This window comes from Triturus cristatus, chromosome 6 (assembly GCF_964204655.1).
Source record: "Triturus cristatus chromosome 6, aTriCri1.1, whole genome shotgun sequence".
Lineage (NCBI taxonomy): Eukaryota > Metazoa > Chordata > Amphibia > Caudata > Salamandridae > Triturus > Triturus cristatus.
The window spans coordinates 214,221,114-214,247,483 of NC_140589.1; the positions used below are offsets into that span (position 1 = coordinate 214,221,114).

Below are 26,370 nucleotides of genomic sequence, written 5' to 3' on the forward strand. Positions count from 1 at the left end.
AAGGAATTCCATAGCTTAGCAACGAAAGGATAGCCCCCCGGCCCGAAGGCGCTTCACAACGGGGACTAACCAGATGTTGCCCCAAAGAGCGCAGCTGGCAAGTTGAAACATATGGGGCTAGCAGGTTAACTAGGAGGCTGGGCGACGCAAGCTTCAAGATCTTAAAAGATAAGCAGAGAGCCTTAAATTGGGCTCTAGTGGCAGAATTTTGAACACGCTGCAGTCGCATGACCTCAGCCTGATTAGCCTAAAGAAGGAGCGAACTAGCATAGTCTAGTCTAGATAGAATGGCTGATTGAACAATGGCGCGTAGGCGGGTCAATTCCCATTGAGTTCTACAAAAAATCAGTGACCATATTAGCACCCCATTTGCTGAATATGTACAACTCCAACCTTGCAGCCGGGGAACTCCCTAGAGATCAGCGAATGGTGACAATAGTGGCTCTCCGCAAACCAGGCAAGCCTGCCAAGGACTGTGCGTCATATCGACCCATATCACTGCTGAATGTGGAGGCGAAAATATTAGCGGCACGGCTAACACCACATCTCACTAAACTAATACACCCAGATCAATCCGGCTTTATGCTGGGTAGGAATACAGTTCTCAATCTGAGACGCCTGCACGGAGATATGGCTCGTATATCCACAATACAAGAAGCGGCGGCCGTCCTTTCCTTAGACGCACGTATGGCTTTCGATATGGTTGAGTGGCCCTTTCTGTTCACGGTCCTCAAACATCTGGGTTTTGGTCCCAAATTCTGTGCCTGGGTTAGTCTCCTCTACACAAAACCCCTAGCACAGGTGATGGGCAATGGCCGCCTTTTGGATGCTTTCCCACTTGGACGTGGCACTCGTCAAGGCTGCCCCCTATCCCCGCTATTATTTGACTTCGTACTAGAACCACTGGCAGCATGGATAAGATGGGAGCCGACCATTCGAGGCCTCAAATGGGCGGAGAGGTGGGAGGACCGCATATCCTTATATGCGGATGATATTCTACTATATGTAGCCTCCCCCAAACAATCCATTAGTAGACTCCTGGACATCTGTGAGTCCTACGGCAGGTTCTCCGGGTATACTATCAACTGGGCCAAATCGATCCTGTACATCCTGCAAAGCCCCCCGCCACAGCTTCCAAAGGGCTGTACTCTGCAAACAGCAGCAGGAAGCTTTAAGTACTTGGGGATATACATAACGCCCATACCAGATTATTTCACGAAATGAAACCTTTTGGCGCCGTTGGAAAGACTACGCCAAGATACCAAACATTGGCGATCCCTACCTTTGGCACTGCTCGGAAGAGCGGCACTGTTTAAAATCATGGCGCTCCCCTGATTCCTTTACGCCATTCAAAATACCCCGTTCCTGGTCCCCCAATCTTTTTTTTTTTTTTTTTTTTTTTTTTTTTTAAAGTTTTTATTGAACAATAATTCGATTACAAGCACGGGCCTACAACCACCAGGGCCGGCCGCTAAGTACAGAATGAAATATACATTTATCAAAGCTGCAGTCGGTTCCCGGGGCTCGGCCCCGTAGTGACTCCGGATAGTTCTAAAGGAACAGGAGACTTAAATCCAACAAACACAAAAAACTAAAAGAAAAACAAAAGGCGAGGCGTAAAGACAAACAGTGCAGGTCAGGCTTCCTCCGGGGAACTCCAGTTCAGACCATTAAGCAGCATGCGAAAGGAAGGAGTACCGGGAGGCTGGGGACGGGGGGGGGGGGCAAGGGAAATGAACGTCCATATGTAGTCATTCCAAAAGGTGCCCGGAACCGTCAAGGGTCAGGGGGACATGGCGATATCGGTGTCCACCAGGGGGGGCGTACAGATACCCCCGCGATATGCATTCCATTGCCCCCAGATTCTGCCCCATGCCCCCGGCTTACCACGGGCAACATACACAGTCTTCTCCCTGAACATACACCAGTCCATATTCTCCTTCCATACTGACACGGTGGGCGGCCGCTGGGCACCCCAAAGCTGCGCTATATCTCTCTTGGCAATCATGTTCCCCAGGGCCGCCCACCGAGTCTGAGCCGCGCTATAATCATTGGGCTCCCACACATTCAGGACACAGCGACGCACCTCCGGCAGCAGCACAACCCCAGTGACCTGTCCCATAACCGTATGTACCCGGCGCCAGTAGTCCGCCACCTCGCGGCACTCCCACAGGATATGGAGAAAGGTGGCGCTGAGCCCACAACCCCGCTTACAGAGCCCATCGTCGGAATATCCCATCGAAACCAAGCGAGGACCCGTCACATACACCCGGTGAAGAATCTTAAGCTGTACCAACCGGAGACGGGCTGGAATGGCGACCTCCTTGGGGGACGACAGTGCAGACTGCCAGTCCTCGTCGTCCAATTCCACCCCATCCCCCGTCCAAGCCTCCCGAAGGCGCACCAAGAGGTCAGCCCGATGATTAATCAGTTTCTTATAAATTAAAGAAATAGTACTGTCAGGGACATGTCCGTCAAGTATGCGGTCCTCGAGGGGCGAGGAAACCGGGATCTTGGTCCCCTCTCCAAAGACCGAAAGCAGGGCGTGTCGAACCTGGGCATAGCGGAAGAACTCCCTGTCCGTAAGCTCATATTCGGCCTGAAGAGCCGCGAAAGTCTTAACCGCGCCCTTATGCCACAGGTCTCCCACTTTGCTGATACCAATCGTATCCCACTGGTCAAACCCCTTCGTAGTCCAGAGGCTCCCCAGGCGATCGGAGGCAAACAAAGGAGTAGCACATGTCAGTCGCTCACTCCAGCCCGTGGCCGCAGTGGCAGCCCTCCAGGTCCGCACCGCAATCTTAGTAGGACCCGTAAGGGTCCGGCCAGCCGAGCGGGAGTAAAGCGCCCTGTTATAGTCCCCGCCGGGAAGCAGGAACTTGTCCATCTCATACGCCGGATTCAGGCCAGGCGCATACGTGGCATGGTTGATGGCCGAAAGCTGCGCGGCCCAATAATACCTGCGAATGTCGGGAAGCGCGATGCCCCCGTCGTACCAGGGGAGAGTAAGCTTAGCAAGAGCAATACGCGCCCGCCCGTCCCACACCAGTCTCCTCTGCAGGCTCTCCACCTCCCGAAAGTAGGCCACTGGGATGACGTCGAAGGAATTCTGGAGTGCATAGAGGAACCTGGGAAGGGACATCATTTTGAACAGCGCGGCCCGACCCAGCGGGGACAGGGGCAGCCTGCACCACCGGGCCGTGTCCTCTCGCAATCGCCGAAGCGGACGCAGGAGATTCTGCTCATAGCGAGCCACCGGGTCCAGCGAAACGTATATCCCCAGGTACTTAAAGCCGCTCAGAGATACCTGGATCGGAAGCCGAGGCGGCAGGAGAGGAGGACCACCGGAGATCGGATAGACGCAGGATTTAGACCAATTGATCGTGAGACCCGAATTATTCCCAAAGGAAGTCAGAACGTCAAAGAGGACGTTGAGCGACTGCCGCGGTGAGGTGAGATATAGGAGAATATCGTCCGCATACAGCGAAACCCGATCTTCAAAGCCCGGGGCCCACCGGATCCCTCTAAGCGAGGGCTCCCAGCGGAGCCAAGCCGCGAGTGGCTCCAGGGCGAGAGCAAAGAGCAAAGGGGACAACGGGCATCCCTTCCGCGTGCCCCTGCCGAGGGCAAAGGGCCGAGAGACCCGCCCATTCACCACCACCTGAGCCATGGGTCCCGTGTAAAGAAGCTTCACCCAGCCAATAAATCCTTCCCCAAAGCCAAATTTAGCCAAGACAGCCCAGAGGAATGGCCACTCGATGGTGTCAAAAGCCATCGTGGCATCCAAAGAAACCAGCACGGCCGGTTCGGAGAGGAGCTCCGCCCTGGCAAGGGCGCCGTGAAGACGCCGCAAGTTAAGAGCGGTGTTACGATGCGGGATGAATCCGCATTGGTCCGGATGAATAAGATCGCACACGATGCTCAATAGACGATTGGCAAGGACTTTCGCCAGGATCTTAGGCTCCGCATTTAGCAGTGAAATAGGCCGGTAAGAAGTACAGCGGTCTCGCGGCTTGTCCTCCTTGGGGATAACGACTATCGTGGCCAAACGCTGGTCGGCCGGGAGGGAACCCGCCGCCAGAGACTCACGGAACATGCGACTGAGGAAGGGCGCAAGCTTGTCAGGGCGCAATTTATATAGCTCAATGGGCAGACCGTTGGGACCCATAGCCTTGCCCGAGCGAAGGGAGCGGATCGCGGTCGCTATTTCATCCGCCGACAAGGGGGCGTCCAGCCGCTCACGGTCCTCAACGGACAGGCCGGGCAAGGCGATATCCCTCAGTAGAAGGCGAGAGTCGTCCTCATCCCTGTCAGTCACTGGGGAGTACACAGCCCGGAGGTGGTCGGCAAAACATTCCACAATCTCGTCAGGCTCCGTCACACACACACCATCCGCAGCACGCAACTCCGGGACCACACGATTCACTCTCTCCTTCCTGTCCAGCCACGCGATCAACTTTCCCGCCTTGTCCCCGGCATCGTACAGTCGACCCTGCTGCTCCCTATACATAGTTTTGGCCGCGTCAGTGACCAGGGACCTATATTCAAACTGTTTCAGGCTGAGGGCATGGAGCCCGTCCGGAGTGACATTCGCCTCCAAGGCCGACTCCAGCCCCAAGATGTCAGTCTCCAGCCTCACCACCGCCTCACTCTTGACCCTCTTAGCCACCACTATCTGGGAAAGGGCGTGTCCGCGGATCACGGTTTTAAAGGCTTCCCACAGGGACATTGCAGACGACACCGACCCCTCGTTATCCAGGAAGTATTGGTCCATAGCCTTGACCAGGCTGTCACGAGTCGTAGGGTCTCGCAGGTACCATGGGTTAATGGGAGCGATCCGCCCTGCAGACCGCGGCCCGGTGTCAAAAAGAAGCCACAGCGGAGAATGGTCGGAGATACCCCGCGCCAGGTGCCTGACCTCACGAATCCGACCAGTCTGCGCCGCGGGCATAAGGAAGTAGTCTAACCTAGAGAGACTCCCATGCGCCCCCGAGTGAAAGGTGAATTGACATTGGGTCGGATGCATTAATCTCCAACTATCCACCAGGCCGAAGGTCTCCAGCATCCCACCCAGCCATGCCTGGGCAGCGGGGAGGGTCCTTGGTGGGTGACGATCCAGTTCACCCGAAACCACAGAATTAAAGTCCCCGCCCATGAGCAGGAGGCTGTCCGGAAGGTCAAGCAGCATTCGACCCAAGTCAGTGAAGGTGGAGTTCTGGAGGCCCGGGGGGACGTAAACTGAAACCAGGGCAAGGGGCTGCCCCTCCCACCTCCCAATCAAGCACACATAGCGCCCTCTGTCATCCGAGACTATCTTAGTGATCTCCACCGGAAGTGAGGTTCGCAGGAGAATGCCCACCCCCCTGGAACCAGTTGTGAAACCAGAATGGGCCACGAGGCGGTATCCCCCCCTGTTCATTGCATGACAAACATTGCCAACCAGATGCGTCTCCTGGAGAAACACCACATCAGGAGTCAAACGACGCAAATATTGCAGTACTACACCCCGCTTGATACGGTCCCCCAACCCATTGACGTTCCATGACATAAGCCTCAACCCGTCCCCCCCCATCCCCCCCAATAGATCAAGGGTCCCCCAGCCTGCAGCACAGTTCCCAAATGTGGACAAAAATCAGTACCTCGCCCTGTAAACAAAAAACACACAGCAAAACAACCCCTCCTCCCCCCCAACCCCACCCCAGGACCAACTCCCCCCACCCTGCACCCCTGCGGGCCAAAAAACCCCCCCAACTTGCAGTGTGCCTGTCGCCCCTCTAACCCCATTCTACGAAAAGACCCCAGAGGAGGTAAGGGACCCGTCCCCGCCCGCCCCCCTCACTGGTCCTGGTTAAACACAATATGCAAATGAAATAAGACCCGACTGTACAGTGCAAAACGGCGAAATCAAGGACCAAAAGTCATTCTAAAGGGGACCCGTCCCCCGCGGTGCCCGCAGAGGGTCCGGGACGGTCACCTCCGTCCGGCAGAGAGTCCAGCCAGTCACTTGCAGCCACAGGAGAGTCAAAAAAGGCTGTCCGATCCCCATGTTCCACTCGGAGTTTTGCAGGGTAGAGCATCGAATACTTTAGGCCCAGCTCGCGGAGACGACGCTTCACCCCTTGGAATCCCATCCGTTGTTTCTGGACCAGTTGCGTGAAGTCCGGATAAAAATTGATGGTCGAGTTCTCATGACGAACCGGGCCGTGGGTCCGTGAGGCCTGCAGAATAGCGTCGCGGTCCCTGTAGTAGAACAGTTTGGCCACGATAGGCCTCGGGGGGGCCCCCGGCCGTGGCCGACCGCCCGGAACTCGATGGGCCCGCTCCACGGCAAAGAACTTACTTAGGCCAGCCGGGGACCACTGTTTCAGGATAAGTTCCTCGACCACGAGGTCAACCGGGCGGCCGTCGGCGGACTCCGGTACACCTATGACGCGGATGTTGTTGCGTCGGGCCCGTCCCTCGAAGTCCTCAAGCCGCCGGGCCATATGATCGTTGACCACCCTGATGTCTCCAAGCGCGGCCCGCAGATCCGACACCTCCGCACCGAGGGTGGAGGTCCGTGTGTCGAGAGCCTGGACCCTCTCGTTAGTTTTGGAGAGGTCGGCCCGGATCAGGGTGACATCAATCGCGACAGTGTCAATCTTACGGGCCAGGGCCTCATATTGCGTCGCGATGGTTTCCCTAATGCCATCAATGGCGCCCATAATGTCCTGCAGGGATAGTTCCGTAGAGACGGTCGCGCCTCCCTCCGCAGTATCCGAGGGGGGGCCAGCAGCGCCAGAGGGCCCCCTGCCCTGGGTGTATCGGTCCATGTTATTGCTCTGGACTGCTCCCCCGCGGAGGGAAGCCTTGGTCTTGCGGCCCTCGGGACCCCCTTTGCCCCCCATGTGAACACGGTCACTCAAGGGGACCTCCAATCAAGAGGTGTAAGGGCACCAGCAAGAAGACCACAAAATGTCGGTATAGGGGGTCCGAGGCGATAGGCACTCTAGTGGCAAGTGAAAGAAAACCTCATTCAGAGGCCCAGGAAGCACCTCGCCACCCCGAGCGCACCCCCCTGCCGGTCTCCTGAAGTGCAAAACCGAAACCGAAAGTGGTGGATCGGCAGCTGGCACCGCGCTGAAGCCGCTGTTGTTCAATTGCAGCCCGGCCCCTCGGGTCACCTTCACCCCGGTCACCTCCGTCGGGTGGGTCCCAAAAGTTCCGACGGCGACAACTCAGGATTCCCAGGTCCGATTTGAGTTTTGAAAAGAGATATATGCTCAGCTGGTCTTTATCTCCCAGATTCCATAAGCCACGTCAGGATATTCTCAGGATAGATTCCGAGGAGCAGAGAGGGTCCGGGGAGCCCTGTGCTCACGCGACCATCTTGGATGCGCGCTAGGCTCCTCCCCCAATCTTATTTTAAGGCGATTGAGGCTGAAGTAACTAGGCTACTTTGGGACGGAAAACCGGCCCGCATAGCTATGTCCAAATTAGTAAAGGGCTGGTATGATGGTGGAATCGCTCTCCCAAATATATACAAATATACTATATGGCCCCTCAGCTGATTGTGCTAAATCAGTGGCTTCACGCCCCCCAAACAGACCCAGCGTTCCGCTCTGACAGACACATATTGGGAGAGGGAGGAATAATGAGGGCACTTTACAATAAGTCTCCCAAAACATCACTGTTGGGACCGACGGCTCACACAGTTCAGATTTGGCATACGGTAATCAAGCAGCTAGGGTGGGAGGGTCTACTCACTCAACTGACTCCACTCTGGGAAACTACAAAATTAGGTAGGCTCAGTTCTAGGAAAGGCTTCAAACACTGGGATTCAATTGGTATCTCTACAGTGGGAGACCTCTGGAAGAAGGGGGAGGTGGTCACTGTCTCACACCTCCAAGAACAATATGAGATGACTCCCACAGAGCGGTTTAGATATATCCAAATTCGGCATGCACTCACAAAAGCCATTCCAGCAGGTATGTTACTCCCTGAGGCATCTCCATTAGAGGATAGGCTACTAACAGAGCGTATGGAAAAGATAGCCCTATCCTTAACATACCTTAAAATTATCAATAACCAGCCGGACCCAACTGCAGTGCTCCATGAGAAATGGCAGATAGAGGTTGCGGAACTTGACGAAACAGACTGGCAAGAGGCCCTCTCCTCCCCCCGGGCCTTAGCAATGTCCTCAAAATTGAGATTAGTCCAGTTGAAAATACGCCATCGTATTTACTATATGAGACACATCATGCATAAAATAGGGAAGGCAGAGAGTCCATACTGCTTAAGACAATGCGGAGAAGTGGGCACCTTTTATCATGCGATGTGGGAATGCCCTGTAATAATGCACTATTGGGGCGCTATTATGCGCACAATCACACAAGTTTGTGGAGTGACGGTAACCCCTGAACCCAAAAGATGTCTCTTAAATATTTGGGAGTCTACTGACCTTAATCATGCAATGCAAGACTGGACGACGCTAGGGATCATGAATGTCAAACGCAACATAGCTAAACACTGGGGGGAACAACTGGCACCGTCACACCGAGAATGGCGTGGAGATATGGACAGTAATGGTGGCAGAAAGGGCAGCATATACCCATCGGGGGTGCCCGAAAAAATGGGAACGCATATGGGAAAAATGGAACTCTTATAGAGGAAATATATGTACCCCACCCCCAAGTGAGTCAACAATAGACTCAAGCTGATAGAATACGGAGCGAGCGAATTCTGGGCTGAACACTGTGTTAATAATTGCAGTACTGAAGAAACTAAGTCGGATGTATTAATGGTATGGGGAAGTGTAAATGGAACAACAATGTCATGTTATGTAACCATGTTGTGGAAAGATGAACCTGTATTCAATAAAAATAATTTTTTTAAAACACCCTCCCAACCATACACCTTACATAGCTTGCTATATGTGTGGTTAAGCACTTCAGTGCCCCAAATAGGGGTAGTAAGAGCTATACACACAATATAATACGTATAAACCCATGGGGCTCACACTTTTGGCCAAAGAAGCTGGGCCAACCTCCCTCCCCATCTGCCTCGGCAAAAAGCCTCGGGGTAACAATAAATCATGACCTCACCATGAAGTCCCAAATTGGGTCAGTGATATCCACATGTTTCTTCCAGCTGAGGAAAATAAAAAAGATTAGAAGATATCTCACCCAGGATGCTTTGACCCAGGTGATTCTTGCCATGGTTATGTCCCATGTTGACTACGCCAACTCACTATATTTTGACATCCCACTCTACCTAACCAAACGCTTGCAACTGGTACAGAACCAAGCAGCAAGACTGATTTTCCAACAGCCTAGGCACCATCATGTCACCCCCCCCCCCCCCCCCCCCTCATGAGGAAGCTGCATTGGCTCCCCATCTCACAGCGTTGCGCCTTCAAGGTATGTTGTCTCATCTTTAAATCCCTGAATGGAAGGAGCCCGAAATTCCTGAACAGCCTTATTCATAGGCACATACCCACGCGTAACTTGCGCTCGGCCCATAAGCACCTTTTGTCGACCCCGGACTTCAAATTAAAGCACCTGGGTGGTGCTAGGTTTGCTGTTCTAACTCCCAGACTCTGGAACTCTCTCCCCCCTGAAATCCGATCATGCAACAACCTCCTAAGCTTCAGGAGGCTCCTCAAGGTCTGGCTATTCAGACAAGCCTACGAGTAACTCCCTAGGACCAGTCACCTCTCAGAGTAGTGCCATGAAACCAGCCCGGTGTACGCGCGCTTTACAAAATCTTTGAACATAACAAACCAATCGCATTTGTAACAGCACAGCAGCTGAATGAGGCAGGGGGCACTAGAAAGGTTTTAAAAGCTCCAGACTGGTGTAGATGCTTCCCCCTTTCCCTACATTGTTTCATATTTTTTGGGGAAGAGGAGGTCCATCTGTCGGTGGCAGGATAGCATAAGTCCTCGCAATGCCATGTAGAGCAATAAAACTCAATACTATTTATTGCCTTTCCTGGGTCCTTCTGTGGCTTTGGAACTGGATGTGCTTTTTTGGTGCACAGTGCTGGTAATGCAACCATTTACTCTGGGAATTCACGTCTGGCCATTTGCTCAGGGTGTGAGACGGGGCTGAAGTGAGACTAATAGGCCCTGGTGAAAGGCCGCTAATAGGCTGCCTAAGTGGAACACACTACAGGGACACCTCATACCAGTGCAGCATATCGCAACATCACATGGCTGCATTACATTTAATATTACATTACATCTACTTCTCTGCAGAGCTGCTGTAAATGTAAATGTTGCAGTATCATCACTACTAAGCAGGGTTGCTTTACTGGTAATCGGCTAGTACATCAATGATTGTACGTTAATTTGTCTGTGACCTAAAAGACTTACATTAACACAGGTTTTAGAAAACCACTCTTGAACTTTGACCTGAATTAGTGGCATTCTTTCAAGACAAACCTCCTACATCACAACGTAGAACTTCTTTACTCAAATCTATACAATGACCAGCAAATAAAACATGAAATATATTTGGCCGTGCTAAATAATAGTGTGCAAACACCTACTGTCAACCAATATGTATATTACAGTTTTTGAGCTACCGTAATTTGGAATGTTTTCTGACCAAAAATCACCAAACCCTCTGTTGGAAATGACCATCTGTTGTATGTTATCACCCCCGATTTTTTGGCACTGACTATTTTGGCTGAGTGTTGAACTCTGTGCACTTTACAACTACTAAACATTGGTAAAATGCTTGAGTTCCCCCTTTTATCATGATGAAATTATGGACTAGACCTGCTGCCTGTGTCCTGTGAAGACACTAGACTAGACCAGCTCTCCCTCTCACACACAGGACATACACGTGGGCTTCTAGGATGATAATGATGACCTCCTGTTCAAGTTTCAAGGCCACAACAAGCTATAAGAGGTCTTTCCTGCAGCTGACTAGTTCCAACTGTACCTACTCTGGACCCTGCTTCTGGCCTCTACTGGAGTGAGTATTGTCCCTCAAGTGCTTTCCCCAGGGCTCTGTACTCTTGGCTGGTGTCTACGTTTACTCCTAACTTTTCTTGAAACCTGCGACTTCAAACCTTTTCAAAGAACTCTGTAGGACTTGGCCCAACTGTGTTGCTTTTCTGCAGAAGCTAATCCGATTCAGCGAGACCTTGCGGAGTAGGTTTAGGGGCTCGTGGAGCCCTTTTCGGCCACAATCTGCAGCCTTGCCCTGCTGGAAGAATCGAAACTGCAAAAAGCGACTGAGCCTGAACTTTGAAATCTTCACTGGGCGAAGGCATGAAAAGTATTTGGCTGGCGAGGGACCTTCTCTGGGTGCAAAATTCAAATTTCTCTTGCTCAGGGGTTTCCCATTAAAGGCTTCACCGAAACCTTGTCCAGCGGCTATCTGGTGACACTGAGTCATCTTCAGCCTCAACGAGCTGCCTTGCTCCGCTGAGGAATATTGACTTTCCTTTAAGAGATTTAGACCAAGGGTAATCTGGTTTCTGTATCTGACCCGACCTCCATTGTGGTAGGCCTTAACTTGTGCCTAGGTACCGGTCAAGTGCAAACCAGATGCCCGCAGTTGGTGCTTATCAATTTTTGGCACCAATTTGAACCTTAAACTTTACAAATTCATAACACCAGTTTCCCTATTGAATTTTTGGTATTTTGGTGTCATTGTATTTATAAAAATGTTCTCTCCTGCCTCAGGCCAGGATGCAGCACAGGAATTGAAATCTTACACATCATGGATGAGGCTCTGACAATCATGGACCAAAACAATTTGTGCCGTCTCATTCTCCTTGAACTCTCCTCGGCGTTTGACATGGTCAAGGATGTCACTCTGCTAGAGAGGTTTGAACCCAAGATGGGCCTTACAGGAAATGTTCTAATATGGTTCTGAATAATCGCTCAGAACTTATCAAATTAGAAGGCTTCAGATCCAACCCATCTTGGATCAGGCTTAACACTCTCACCCACACTCTTCAACCTTTACATAGAGCAACTGAAGACGATTCTCCATCAGACGAATTTCTGAATACCATAAGTACGCAGACAACACTAAAGTATACTTAAAAGTTTCCTTTGCAAACAACAATATCTGGATCAACAACACTATAAAAAAGTCCATAAATGGCTCACCAACAACCACATCCTCAAGCGATACACCATGAAGACTGAATTCCTCCTCTTCTCATCCTCACACAGCTCACCATTGGTACAAGAATGGCTCAACCACTTTGCACACAGATACTCTCAACTACAAAAGCATAGTCATTGAATCAACAAATTTGCTGGTGATAACACTGGACAAAAACGTAAAAATGCAAGCCCACATCAGTGGCACCACATGCAGTGCTCCTTCCCAACCCAGCCTCCTGAGGAAGGTTAAAACATTAATCCCACCCCCTGATCTCAGAGTGCAGTACGAGCCTGGGTAGTTTCAAGACTATATTATGGAATTGCCACCTGCGTGGAATACTGAAAACACACCTTGCACCTCTAAAGGCAATCATCAATTCTGTGGCAAGGTTGATAATGGGAGCTAGATGTTTTGACCCCATCAAAACTTCTCTCATTTCACTCCAATGGCTTCCCATCGAAGCCAGAAGCAATCTCAAGATAGCCTGCTTAACACATAAAGCACTCCAGTATAGGACCCCTAAGTACTTAGCACGTAATCTGCCAATTTCCGTTGGAAGACGATCTCTATGCAGCACCAACTCCTTGATGATGGAACCACGAAGATTCAAGAAAAAAGAACATACACTCAAACTTTTCAAAGCTCAGCTCCCAGAAAATGGAATTCGCTATCACCTGAGATATGTTCTAACCCATCTGCTGTTACATTCAGAAGGATACCAAATCGTTTGTGGCGAGCAGGCTCTTACCACATTGAACCTCTCTATATTAGGTGAGGGCTATTAACCCTCATTTCACCTTTGCCAACAAGTCGTATCCTAGCCTACATGTTATAGGATGGGTGATCTCATGACACTACTCTAAACACTGGACCACTTTCAATTCACAATTTCCTTTGCAACTCTAGTCCGGCTTAGAGCACAGGCAGGATTACAGAACGGTTCCATCTAAAAGTGTTGATACGCCCATTGACCATCTTTTTCCAGCTTCTCCTAGTAGGATATTTGGTAAGTTACTTTTGTTCATTTTGCTTGTGTTATTTATTTACATTTCTGCCATGAACTTAAATCAAGTTTGCGCTTTATACAACTCTTTTAAATACATTTTAAAAATACAGCAAAAAGTCAGAAAAGGCAGCATTGTTCTGTGTCAGGAGTGATTGGTGAAATTATTATTTCTCCATGACAAAGGCTAAAGGTATGTGACAGTGCTCACTCAGGGTCTGAATGGTCGGGTCACTAATCCCCTTGAGGTGCTGTTCACCTGTCTCCTGTTCTCCCTTCTTGGGGCACTCTTGCTTACATTTTCTGCTGTCCAGAACGGTTGTGTGATGTTACAATGCATGCCATTACCCCGCATGCCATTGCCATGCCAAACTTTACCCCGACTTGCTGTCGGGTGAGCGCTGGAAGTTGGAATAGATTAATTTTCTATTCCAACTCCAGTGTGTGCAACAGTAGAGAAGGTGTTGGAGTTAAATCCAACACCTTCTACCCACTGCTACACACCCTTTTGTTGCAACAGCATGCGGGGTAAATGCATGCGTTGTAACGGTTGCGGTGTAAAGGCTGTTTCCTGTCCAGAACACATGCAGGTCCAATACCAGCGCTGCAGGCAGTTCACCTAGGCAACAAGCCACACACATAGAATATGGGCATCGTTTGCAGAAGCAGTTAGGACCCCCATCCCCATTTTCATGAGGTCGTCAGGCCTTACAAGGGTTGTGGAAAGCGCTATATTAATAACATAATAAACAGAATGTATCCTAAATGACGCAGGTCCTGAGCCTATCTAGCCAGGAACTCTTGAAGCCCTTTGCAGGTGTTTATATGCTCACAAAGCCTTTTCCAACGGTTATGGGCACATCAGACTTCTTGTGGTACACATGTAAGTGGTATTGCTGTATGAGCCAATTCAGCTTAAAAGACACTGCTTTTCCAGCCTTCCTTTCCCCACCACCTTTTAACATGAGTAACGCATTGCCAGCCATTTTTTAAATATTTCTTACAGATGTTTCCAGGAATATTCTAAAAAAGTCTGGCACAATGAAGCATTAGCCATAAATAGGGTGACCAGATGGCTCCTATCACCAGGACATTCAATTCCCAGACTTTGGACCAACACACCTGATAACAATGATATTAAAAAGCAAATACCAGGAATGGAAAAGTGGTGTCCCGTGACATAAAGCCATCGGTCACCCGAGCCATAAATTGACCTCTCCAGGGCATTCATTTACAGGATGTCCAAGAAGGTAGTTTGCCGGGAAATACTTATTAGTTCCTACATTAAACCCAGGGACACATTGAAGCATTCCTGTACTTCTAGACAGGTGGAAACTTTACCACATCATTTGTGTCAGTAGCATTCCTTTCCCTGTATTTTTGAGAATATAGCCTTTAGTTGTGTCAAAGCCCCTTTCTAAGGGTCAGGGGGCGCTCAGGGACTACTTGGCCCAACCATAGGGGTTGAGGCTTTTTATTCCTGATAACCCAGGGCCCGTCCTACTATGGATCCTAAGCAACTAGGTCAAGTACCCCTTCTGCACTTGACTCTCAGTGGTAGTTGTGGACGAGCCATAAAAGGCTCCCTTGGGGAAGGGGGAGCTGTAGATACAGGCATGTGAACATAACTCATAACTCAGAGTGCACACAGTACGAACATAAATCAATGTCTAGGCAAATACTTTATTTTGTAAGCAAAAAAAGTGTTTTATTATTAACTCTACACATGCAAAGGAATAATGACATTCATGAGCAATAACACAATCCCCTTGAGGTTAGAGCACTGGTTGTTGTCAGGCAAATCCCTGTCCCACCCTCTTCTTATAACATAGTCAGGTTTATTCCCCAGTCACTGGTGGCCGCATTCAGGGAATGCGTACTAATTGGCTTGAAGTCAACAGTTTCTCTTTGACTTATTAGGATTTAGTCAGAAGTGTCTATGGTTCAGAAGCACTGTTAGCAGCGAGTCCCCCGGGGCCCCCCGAAGTCCAGCTCCCAGGGCTGGACTGGGAACTCAAAGCAGCCTTAGCATTTTTGTCGGACCAGCCCCTGGAGGGACGGGAAGGGTGCAAATGTGAGGCACTGCTGCTTTTGTTACTGGGGAACGATTTTGAAACCGGCCCCCAGTACCAAAACTAGCCGGCACCCTTCCAGCCTCCCAGGGGAATGCCTGGTATGGCCAGTCCAGCCCTGCCCGCTCTGATGGTATGGACGTGTTCAGCGATACAGTGGATGCCTTCTCAATGGCTACTCCTGAGTCCAGATCCTGTTCATCGAACTCGGCTGCTCACGATGCACGCAGAAGCACCCAGCAGGAGCAGGCTCCCTCTTGCAAGAAGCACTGTTAGGTCCTTCCAGCTATTAAATTTGCTTCCGCTCAGTGGGACCAAGGTAAGGCCACTTACCCCTAAAAGTGGGGGGGGGGAGAATTCAATCCATCAGCTCCTGACTGGAGTTCCCACAAGGGTGTATTATACTTGGCTGCATCCTTGCAGTCTTGAAGAATCCATCAGGGTTAGTTCACTGTTCACCTGCCAGTGACAGCAATCTTCTTCCTGTCCGGGCAACGACCCACATTCTTGACTGCGGTGGTACCAGCAGACCCCTGGCTATCAACAGTCGGGAGCTGACTCCTCTGGTGCAATTGCCCTCACTACGGCCGCCCCTCCTGGCTTACGGCGTTCCCGATCTCAGAAAGCACAAGAGTTACGCTCCTGTCCCAAATAAGTTTAACTGTGGCTCCCTCTGGCATATGGGGTCACTGTGACGAGGCGGTGTGGGCCGGCCACTTTCGTTTGGGGCTCTTTATATGGCTTAGTTCATGGCGGCCCACTCCTAGCATGTGGGGGTCTATGAACCACTCTGGCACACAGGCAACGACCAGATCAGTGCACATCCGATCTGGTTCACATCCCACTCAGAGGGTCCTCTCAATAGGGCTCCCCACTGGAACTCACTCCCCCCAGCCTCCCTCCTCTTCCTGACAGGGCCCACTGGTCTTACCAAGCAGGCAGGCATTGGTGCTGGTCCCCTCGCTTAGCAGGGAGACTAGAAGGCCTTGGCCCCCAGTCGTGGTCACAGGCAGAAGTCTTGCAGAGCTTCCCCTTCTCACACAGCCTGCCTGGCTGCTTGGCAGATGATGATAACATTTGGGGTCTCAACCTACCCTTCTTATTGTCCATTTCCTGACACCAAAATGTAATTTAGAGATTGATACTTTGAAGTTTTATGTTACGGGCTCTGCTTCTTTTGAGGTGGACACTTCTCTTTTTCTTCTTTTCTCATGAAAGGATGTCTGTCTCAGAAGGCATGACTCCAAAGCTGATTGAATTGCAACACAATTCATGGGAGTGACCTGAGTTGACACCTGAACATCAGCCACAGTGATATATGCATCAAAAGGTTAATCTCAGGCTCCCATCCCTACCCTTTATGATTTCCTTTTCCGCCCCATCTCCTTCCCTGAATTGTACCAGGCCCCTTCCTTGTGATCTATCACTGAATGAAAGAGCAACCTTTTGAAGTGTAAAGGAAGGGTCCCTTCCTCCCTTCCACCAGTGTGTCCCACCCAACTCACAGGAATGCAACAATTCTCAAATCTGTCTGGGGGGGATTTTTCTCCTCCTCGTGTATTCGCCAGGCAGGGCTGGGCTTTCCAAAATGGAAAGCAGGTTACTCCATATAATGAACCAATTCAGGCTCACTCACTCAGTGTACATTCACAGCACAGTTACTGTCCAGTACTGTCACCTCCATGCATTCATTTAATTGAGAACGCACTCCACCGCACTACATCTTTAATGTTGTGCACTCCTCACAGGCATAGATACACTCAGCACATGCACTAATCCCACATGTAATACACAGCACTGTTCCTTCTCTGACCTGTACCCTTCCCAGGCTCACTACGCCTGCAATGCGCAGCACTCCACATCTACCAGATGTCAGACAAGGGTGAGTTTTCAGCTGAACTTTAAAAAGGTGGGTGAACTGGTAGTTCTCCTCCCAAGGACGCAGGGTAAAAAAAGGACCTGTTCACTACTACTGATCACTACACGGTATGCAACCACCCTGCTTATGCAGCTTAACTCCTGGTGAATAGTTATAAAGCAACAACTATCCCTTTAGGATTCATTTAACCTAATAGATGCTATGAGTGTTTGCTGTGAATAAGTACAATCACACGTAAATAAAGGGCAGTAACAATCTGTATCCAGTACATGGGGCCAAATTGCACATTATGTACACAAAGGATCTATGTTATGTTATGTTATGTTATTTATATTTGTAAAGCGCACAGATGCCGCAGCCAAGTGGCGTCCCGGCGCTATAAAGGATCAGGTGACATAACACAAGACGCGTGGTAACCAGCCGCAAAAACCATTAAGCCAGAGGAAACAAAAATGTTTTCACAGCCTTTCTGAACGGCAGCAAATCAGGAATAGAACGAATACTAACAGGCAGTGTGTTCCAAAGGCTTGCTGCCAAAACACCAAATGAACGGCCGCCCATCCTGGCTTTTTTGAAACGAGGGACATTAGCCAGAAATTGACCCATTGATCGTAATGCTCTTGCAGGGGTATAGTAGGAGATGGTCTGAGCTAAAATGGGAGGAGAGGCAAACTTTAGGATTTTAAAAACCAGGCACAAGGCTTTGAACTTTATCCTCTGCCCGACAGGTAACCAATGAAGGTCCAGAATGGAACGCCTAGCTGAGCAGAATTTGGGCAAACCGACCAACATTCTGGCAGCCGCATTTTGCACACGCTGAAGGCGTGTAAGCTCTGCTTGGTTGGTGCCCAATAGAAGTGCACTGGCGTAATCCAATCTGGAAAGAATCATAGCTTGGACTATGAGTTGCCTAGCGGAGGCATCGAAAAATTTGAAGATGGGCCTAAGACTTTGAAGGGCACCAAAGCAGGTACCAGCCACCTTTTTTGTATGAGGGGTAAATGATAGATTGGCATCAAGCCAGACCCCGAGGTTCTTTACCTGTGTCACCGGGATAGGGGCTTGGCCAAGCTCTGATGACCACCAGTCGCCTCCCCAAAGATGAGCCTCTTTGCCCAAGACTAAGACTTCAGTCTTAGTGGCATTGAGTTGGAGGCGGTTATCCGTCATCCAGCTTGCCACCTCCTTGAGGGCCCTCTGAAAATAGGAGGCATCCAACACAGTGTTCCCGTTTAGAGCAACCGCTAGCTGGGTGTCATCGGCGTAGGACACCATAGTTAGGCCCCATTTATTGGCGACCACAGTCAGCGGTTGCACATACAAATTAAACAGGGTCGGACTAAGTGCCGAACCCTGCGGGACTCCTTGGGAGATGTGGCGAGGAGTAGACTCATAGGGAGGTGTAAACACTTTAAAAGTGCGCTCAGCCAAAAATGAGCAAAACCAGTCTAGAGCTGCACCCTCCACTCCGGCTTCTCTTAACCTTTGAAGCAAAATCGGGTGGGAGACAGTGTCGAAGGCGGCACTGAGATCCAAAAGGATCAGTGCCGCTGTCTGTCCAGAGTCTAACATCCTCCGCAGGTGCTCAACCATAGCCAACAGAGCTGTCTCTGTGCTATGGCCAGCACGAAAGCCATTCTGGGAGGGATCAAGAATGCCTGTATTTAGAAGGTGACCAGATAAAATATTATTAGCGTGAGCCTCAGCGATCTTAGAGATCCATGGAAGCAGAGAAATGGGCCGATAATGTTCTGGTTTTGTTGGATCTAGAGTAGGCTTTTTTAATATCGGCATAACCGTGGCTTGCTTCCATTTTATGGGTACCGTCCCAGATGTGAAAGATAACCTGATGAAATTATAAAGAGACGGGAAACAGATCTCGGCGGATTCCCTAAATTGTGCAGGTCTCAGAGGGTCCGCCGGAGAGCCCGATTTGACTTTCACAACTAAGGATTCAAACTCTTCCTGGGATGGCACAGGAATCACTGACAATGGACTGGAAATGACATGCATAGATCCTATGTTGTTATTAGATGTAGTAAGAGGAGGAAAAGACCTATAGATCGCGTCCACTTTCTCCACAAAAAAAGATGCTAACTCTTCACAGTGGGCCAAAGAGCCATTCCCCATCACTGCGACTTTCTTATTGGTCAGATCTTTAAAAACCTTAAAGATTAGTTTAGTAGGGTTAGAACTGTTCTTAAATTCTAAGGAATAAAATGAGGCCCGTGCTTTACAGATAGCTCGGTGATACAGCTTAATGCTGGCCTGATATCCCTGTTTAAGAATGGGATCATAAGCCTTGCGCCAAGCTCATTCTGCCCTCTTACAGGCGACCTTGAGGAGCCTAAGGGAGTCGTCATACCATGGGCTTGAGTGGCCCGGCCGGATCTTACTCCAACCCGCTGGTATTAAAGTGTCTAATGCTTGGGTCAACCACTCGCAAAAGTGGTCATACCCGGAGGCGACGTCTGTAGGGAGTTCTGGAAGATGTTGTAGCAAAAGGTGGTGGAAATCTTCCAGATTCATATTCCTCCAAGGGCGTTTAAAAACGACGGGTATAGTACTTTTAAAAGGAGAGACAGTCGAAGTAATCCAGACTTCGACCAGATAGTGGTCTGTCCACACCATAGGTTTAGACGGCGATACACTCACATTATACAGATTCGTCAGAAAGGGGTCCAGAATGTGACCCCCTACATGGGTCTGACAATTAATGTGCTGATATAATCGTAGCGCCTCAAGATCTGCAAGAAAACTACTCACCACAGAGGATTGAGGGGCATCCATGTGGAGATTAAGATCACCTATTATACTAAAGTTTGCTGATCTGAGGGCTAGAGAAGAGACCACCTCTGGAAGAGCAGTTCGAAAGGCAGCATCAGGGCCGGGGGGTCTGTAGATAACCAGACCGGAGAAGGTAAACTGTGCAAAGTGAGCACTTTCGCAACCCGCTATACCTATGGCATTCCATGAACAAGGATAACATGTCTTAACTACGGCCGCAATCCCGCCACCTCTCGAGTTACGATGTAAGGTATACATAGTCTAATCCATAGGTAGAGCAAGATTTATCGCCGCCGTGGCGTTGTCATGTAGCCAGGTTTCCGTTAAGAAAAATATATCCGGTCTTTCATCTGTAAGTAGAGTAAAAACATCTAAATAATGGCAGACCAACGATCTCACGTTCAGATGGAATATTTTAAATGTACTTTGCCGGTGAGAGACCGCAGAGCGGTCTACTACATTGAAAACACTTGGTGGGGGCTGTAGGGCCCTAATAGGCAGAGACAATGGGAGCTCAAACCTACACCGAGAACACTGAACAGGGCCGGAGAGAGGATCAAGGGCCCCATGCGCACATCCACCCAACCTCTTCCGAAAGCTAAGTAGGTAATTGGCCGCAAGCATAGTCAACCTCCAGAGAGTCCTGTCCTAGCCCTGCCTTAGCGCTGACGAGCGCAGACGGGCAGGACTCTGGCGCGACTCAGGCGCAGAGAAGGCGCTTCCGCTGCGCGTCACCGCTGCGCTAGGAAAGAGCGTCTAATATAGGCTAAACCCCCAATCGAGCACTAGAGCGCTCGGGAATGGTGGCTAGAGCGTCCCTTCCCGCTCCAAGATGGCGCTCATAGAAACGAAGCAGCCCCGTGAGCCCGGACCCGCAAAATAGCGGTGAGTTTGTTAAATTTTACAGTGCAAGTATAGGCCAGGAGGTGGGTAAGAACAATTAAAACCGGGAAAAGACAATAAAGCAAACAAAATACAACACACGGAAGTTTAAAATTCCAAGAATGAGGCTTCGGCTACTGCGGAAGCACGCTGCAAGCTCCGTGGTACTCGCCCAGTGGACACCTTTTCCAACTATAATAAACACAATAAAGTGATCACAGTGCAAGTGAGTGCAGAGGTGAGAAAATACAAAAGGTGATCATAAAATAGGCAATAGACAATGCAAGAGTCCATTCAAGGGCTGAAAATATCCTGTTAGCTCCTAGTGGACCAGCTTGGTCATAGGACGTGCTTTATGCCCCTTAGTGTCAACTGTGTAGATTATATTTCATTTGGAATTCTTAACTGTTTGTGTATATAAAAGACCTTTGTACTGGATACAGGTTGTTATTGCCATTTATTTGCTTGTATTTGTACTTATTGACAGTCAAACAGTATTAGGTTAAATGAATCCTAGGTGGATATGTGTTGCTGTATAACTATTGGCTACCCTATCCTCCCTAGGTATATGGCTGGCTCCTGTGGTGATTGCAATAACTCCTGGTGAAGGCGGTAGCCTTCCACCACTATGAGGGCAGAGCTATGGGCACCCTTTCCGGTCCAACAAGACCTCAATCTCTGAGATAGGCCTATGTCATGGCGCACACGCATGAGCCATATTCACCCGTGACAACAAAAATCAGCATTAGGGATCCAGACAATAGTAGAGTTGGGCACTCAGGGCAGGGGTAACACGTCTTTAACCATCCAGAGTACATTTCCGTTCCAACACTGTGTGTGAAGGGATACACATATCCAGATGCACACATCGTATTTATAGGCTTACCCGATGAATACATGTCACCTTGTTTTCAGTTTCAGACTTTTGGTTAATTGTCCGGAGCATTGTGGGAGTTGTGGTCTTGGTACACAGCAGGCTGAACTAATTAGACTGACACGTTTGACAGCAAAATTGTGAAAGGAAGCTGAGGAGTTCGATTCCATTGAACTTTTTTTTTTGCAGTTTTATATAGCAGGAACTCGACCCGAAGGTATCAGTGCGCTTTACATGAGCACCAGTTGCGTTACAGACAGACACATTCATTTTTGGGCACAGGGAGATTAAGTGATTTTGCTCAGTATCACAGGATGCTTGAGTCTCCCACCAGACTGAACCTGCTTCCCCAGCTTCAAAGTCGGCCGCTCTAGCTGTTAAGCCACATCAAGAAAAGATAAGGACACGTGATGTATTATTGGCTTGTCTGCATTTGTCACAAGTCTGATTGGCTGAAAGCCTCATCCCTCTCCTACTTGTCTTCTGCCTTATGTTACGTGACATCACGGAAAGGTATATCTGACTAATACTGTATTTCGTATAATTGCTGGGGCTTTTTATCTCTCTTCCACACAAAATCGAATAAAAAGATCTGACATCTTAAGAAAGAAACTGGGTGAATGGAATGTGTTCCGATGACGTAGACTCCATTAGTAACCTTACACGATACTGGCCCTTAAGCCCAGCATCACTACTACTTTCCCTATACACAGATGAATAGTTTTTTAGGTCTCGCCTGACCCAACGCATGCGCTGGTCTGGCGAGACATTTTGTGAGGGCTCCAAAAAGTGCTACCAAGCCAGCCTAGACCTACAGTGCATGTGCGCGGGCGCGCGCGTCGCGCGTTACCGCTATTACTTTCACTTTCGCGGCCACTTTGATGTTTGATCGCGATCACTTTTGCGGTCGCATGGCCGCTTTGATGGTCTCCGTGAGGCTTCAATAGATTGCAGCAGTTAAAACAAGCATTGGCATAGCCAATAGGTCTCGCTTTTGGGACCTTATAAGTGAATAGTTATGCAACTGTTGCATGGCTAAACCCTTATAAGGTCCCAAAGGCGAGACCTATTGGCTATGCCAATGCTTGTCTTGTTTATGTGGATAAATAACTGGGTGTACACGAGGCATTTCACGTGTGCCCAGAAACAAATTGTCTCTAAGTTTTCCAAGAATAACACATTTCCTGTGTACACCATCGATACTGGGGGAAGCAGTAAGCGCTGCGTTTTTTATTTTGTATTACTTTGAGGAGCAGACAACCTATATGGTGCCACGTGTCGTCTGATCCACGCACTTCTCCCCCCTCAGCTATGTGCCAAAGTACAAAATGCGCACACAGCACAGTATGTGCCGGGATTAACTCCAACTACCATTTTTCAAACACAGACCGACAGACAGAATATTTTTAACGAACATTTTGTGACCAAAAAAGGTAGGATTTTTCCAGTTTCAAAACCACACATAAGTGTATGGTGTCACCAGGAAATGTTGCATGACCTTTGACCCGGTAATGACATTACAAGGAATCACAAAACATGAGACCAAGATCAGAGGAAACGACTGTGTGACTTGTAACCCAAATTACATCATGAAAAATAAAGGACATTAAAAAATGTGTGATCTTTGAATACGGTGCCCTGTCTTGATCTCACCAAACACATCTCCATCCCTCCAAAACTGAATTCCTCCTCCTCTCCTCCTCACTTTCTCCTCCCCCAGTGAAATCATGGATGGATCGGATTAATCCACTGAACAATAAACCCATCATTGTCGAGAGCGCAAAATCCCTTGGTGTCATACTCGACAAAAAACTCAATCTACTCTCCCACATCGATTCCATTGCAAAGTCTGCTCGATACCAACTGCGCCTTCTTTGGGGGATTCGTCGCTTATTCCCGGAGCACGACCTTAAAACCCTGGTCCAATCGCTGGTTCTCTCCAGATTGGACTACTGCAATTCTCTTCTTACTGGCCTCCCCAAATCCCACCTGTCCCCCCTGAAGTCTGTTCTCCATTCAGCAGCTCGTTTCATATATGGGGCCAAAAGAAGCGACCACATCACACCCATTTTATCCACCCTCCGTTGGCTTCCCATAGAGGCAAGATCTATCTACAAGACTGCCTGTATCACCCACAAAGCCTTGCACTCCACCTCCCCTCGCTACCTGGCGAATAAACTGAAACTCTCTGGAGGCTCCAGACCATCACGTAATGCAGAAAATGTATTGCTTGAACCTCCCACTTTCAAGAAGGCAAGATCGATGTCCCAATCCTTTTCAGGCAACGCGTTGAGAATCTGGAACTCACTTCCGCCTCAGCTCCGGACCACCACCTCTTCTCAGGCCTTCAAAACTGACCTCAAAGCTCTCCTCCTTCAAAGACACTTCCAAATTTAATTCACGCCCTCTATTTTCTGAAGGAAGTCCTTCCATTATAGGAAATTCTGTTCTCCATGCCTATAAAAGTGCCTTCCCAGTGTGTTTTTGTGTTTTGAGTGTCTGACATTTAGTGCAGTATTATACCTCTACTTGTACGTTGTACTCTTTTGTAACATGCACATATGTCACCTTTCCTTTTGTAACGTAGCGTTTGCTACCTCTTGTATTTTTTTTGCTTGTGATACATGCACAACGGCCACCACTGCCTCATGTAACGTAACCTTTGTTTTAGTGTTTTGAGTGTCTGCAATTTATTGCAATTTTTTACCTCTACGTGTACTTTGTATGCTCTTGTAACCTGCACACGTCACTTTTTCCTTTTGTAACGTATCGTTTGCTACCTCTTGTATTTTGCTTGCTCTTGATACTTGCACAATTGTCACTATTGCCTCATGTAACGTAACGTTTTATTTTGTAACATGCTCACTTGTAATTTTCTCCTCATGTATCATTACTGTTCCTATTGTGAAGCGCTCTGCCACCTTCGGGTAAAGTCTGTGCTATATAAAAACGCATTAAATAAATAAATAAATAAATCTCCGCATCAACACACATGCCAATGCGTTGTATCAATCAGTAACTGCAGCAGCCGCTCAAGTTTACCAGAGAACTCTGTGCCACGGAGGGTGCCATGCTCCAGTGCTGGACTTTTTATTTTGCAAATTACTTTTTCAGGGGGTGTTAGTTCAAGTGGCTCAACTGAATAACAGGTCTACTATTCCCATAATGTCTTATGCTGTTAAGTAAAGACTCGGGACTGGACCACGATATTTCTGACGGCTCGAAATGCGTGGTAACCCAGTTAAAGCTACTACACCACTGAAGGCCTGTTGGTAACTTGTAACCTACCCCTGGGGCTAGGATAAGCAGTGGCCTAACTCGACTAAATACCGAGTATTACCCAAAAAAGCATTAGTAAATTAGCCTACTGTCTACCTACATCAGTGGAGTTAGCAAGTATGACACAGTGCACCATACCCAGCCTGTCAGATCTGCTGTAGACACATCCCAATGAGTTGCCTGCTACCCATCCACGAAGCGCTTCAGCGCGTCGTCAGGAATAGAAAGCGCTATATTAATGCTAACAATAGGATATACAAATAATAATTTTCAATAACACAACCCTCTGCCCGGGAGGAACAACGCGCCGCTCTTTCTATAGCGTTACCACATCATCCGGGGCAGCAAGACCACCCCCTCCCCCCTCCTCCCTTTAAGGACACTTACATTGTGACAGCACAGACAGCGCCAACGCTTCTCCTTGCCAGCCCAGGCACAGCCATGGCAGAGCAGATGAAACGCGACCCACGACCTACGAACCCCCTTCCCCTTCGGTAATCCCTGGCCATACATGTTGTGCCAAACACATGATCCAGTGTCCTAGAATGCAAATCCGTCCCTGCAGTCCCCGGTTACAGCCTTCAAATCGAATCTCGATGGCATCGTCGCGCCCATCCTCCTGCTCCCCCTCCCCAGGCTCTCAAATGGTACTTCCAGGCAGGAGTCTCTCTTACCGTCTGCTCGGCCGGGTCAATTATCGCTGTTCTGGAAGGGGCGCTTTCAGACTATGAGTACTGTACAGCTCTGACAGACCGGCTGCGTGAAAACGCTTCCCCGACAGCAGAAGGCATGGGCTGATTGCCAAGCATCCAGTCAAAGGGCTTGCCTTTTTTTCCCCTTTCATTGCATAACTTTTGTTCAATTTGCTTGCTGAAAGTAAGTAGGTGTGGTGACCTTTGCCTTTCAAACCTTTCCTCTAGTACAGTTCTTGTACTCGCTGCTCGGCGTCAGACTACGTCAGGCTGACTTAGTGATTCAGTGGCTGCTGCCAAACACCTCACAAGTTGGGACAAGGTGATTTTCCACCATGCCGGAAATGACAGGCAGCAGCGAATTGTAGTGGTTTTCACCGGTAGAACAAGCTGCAATGTGCGTTTTTCCTTGTTTTTTTAATGATATTAAGGAAGTTGAAATACGATAGTCTGTTTGTTACCAGAGTGATGAACTTTTGAGAATCAATTGTACGAATCGACTTCTATCTCATATCTGAATAACAATTCAGAAACTCTGTCAAGTGTGAAAACCGAGCTAACCAGGAATTTTCCAGGGAGCGGGTAATTCCGGTTAAGGCAACCGATGCCTGGGGGGATTCACAATGGACATGATGCAAACATGCGCATACCTGCCATGAAACACTCCCCGAAACCCTCTGGTCACCCATGGAACCAGCCTCTGACTCAGTGCTTAATTTGTAAAACAATAAGTTCCAGGGCTGTCGTCATGCTGCCTCTGCAGCTTGCACCACCCATTCCCCCCAGCCAGTG

The 26,370-nt window shown here is 49.1% G+C and overlaps 1 protein-coding gene across 2 annotated transcripts in view; it reads right to left on the bottom strand.

Annotated features, from left to right (window-relative positions):
- Positions 1-25,825, bottom strand: part of PLA2G7 (phospholipase A2 group VII) — a 357,931-nt gene extending 332,106 nt beyond the window's left edge. Inside the window, exon 1 of one of the 2 annotated variants that reach the window (XM_085610561.1) lies at positions 25,561-25,825. Coding sequence is in view for 1 of the 2 variants with exons in the window: in XM_085610558.1 (XP_085466684.1) it covers positions 25,274-25,395 (122 nt within the window). In the remaining variant the exon portion in view is untranslated. Of the gene's footprint in view, positions 1-25,273; positions 25,506-25,560 lie in introns of those variants that run through there. The other variant, XM_085610558.1, reaches the window with a different exon arrangement.
- Between the last annotated feature and the right edge of the window lie 545 nt (positions 25,826-26,370).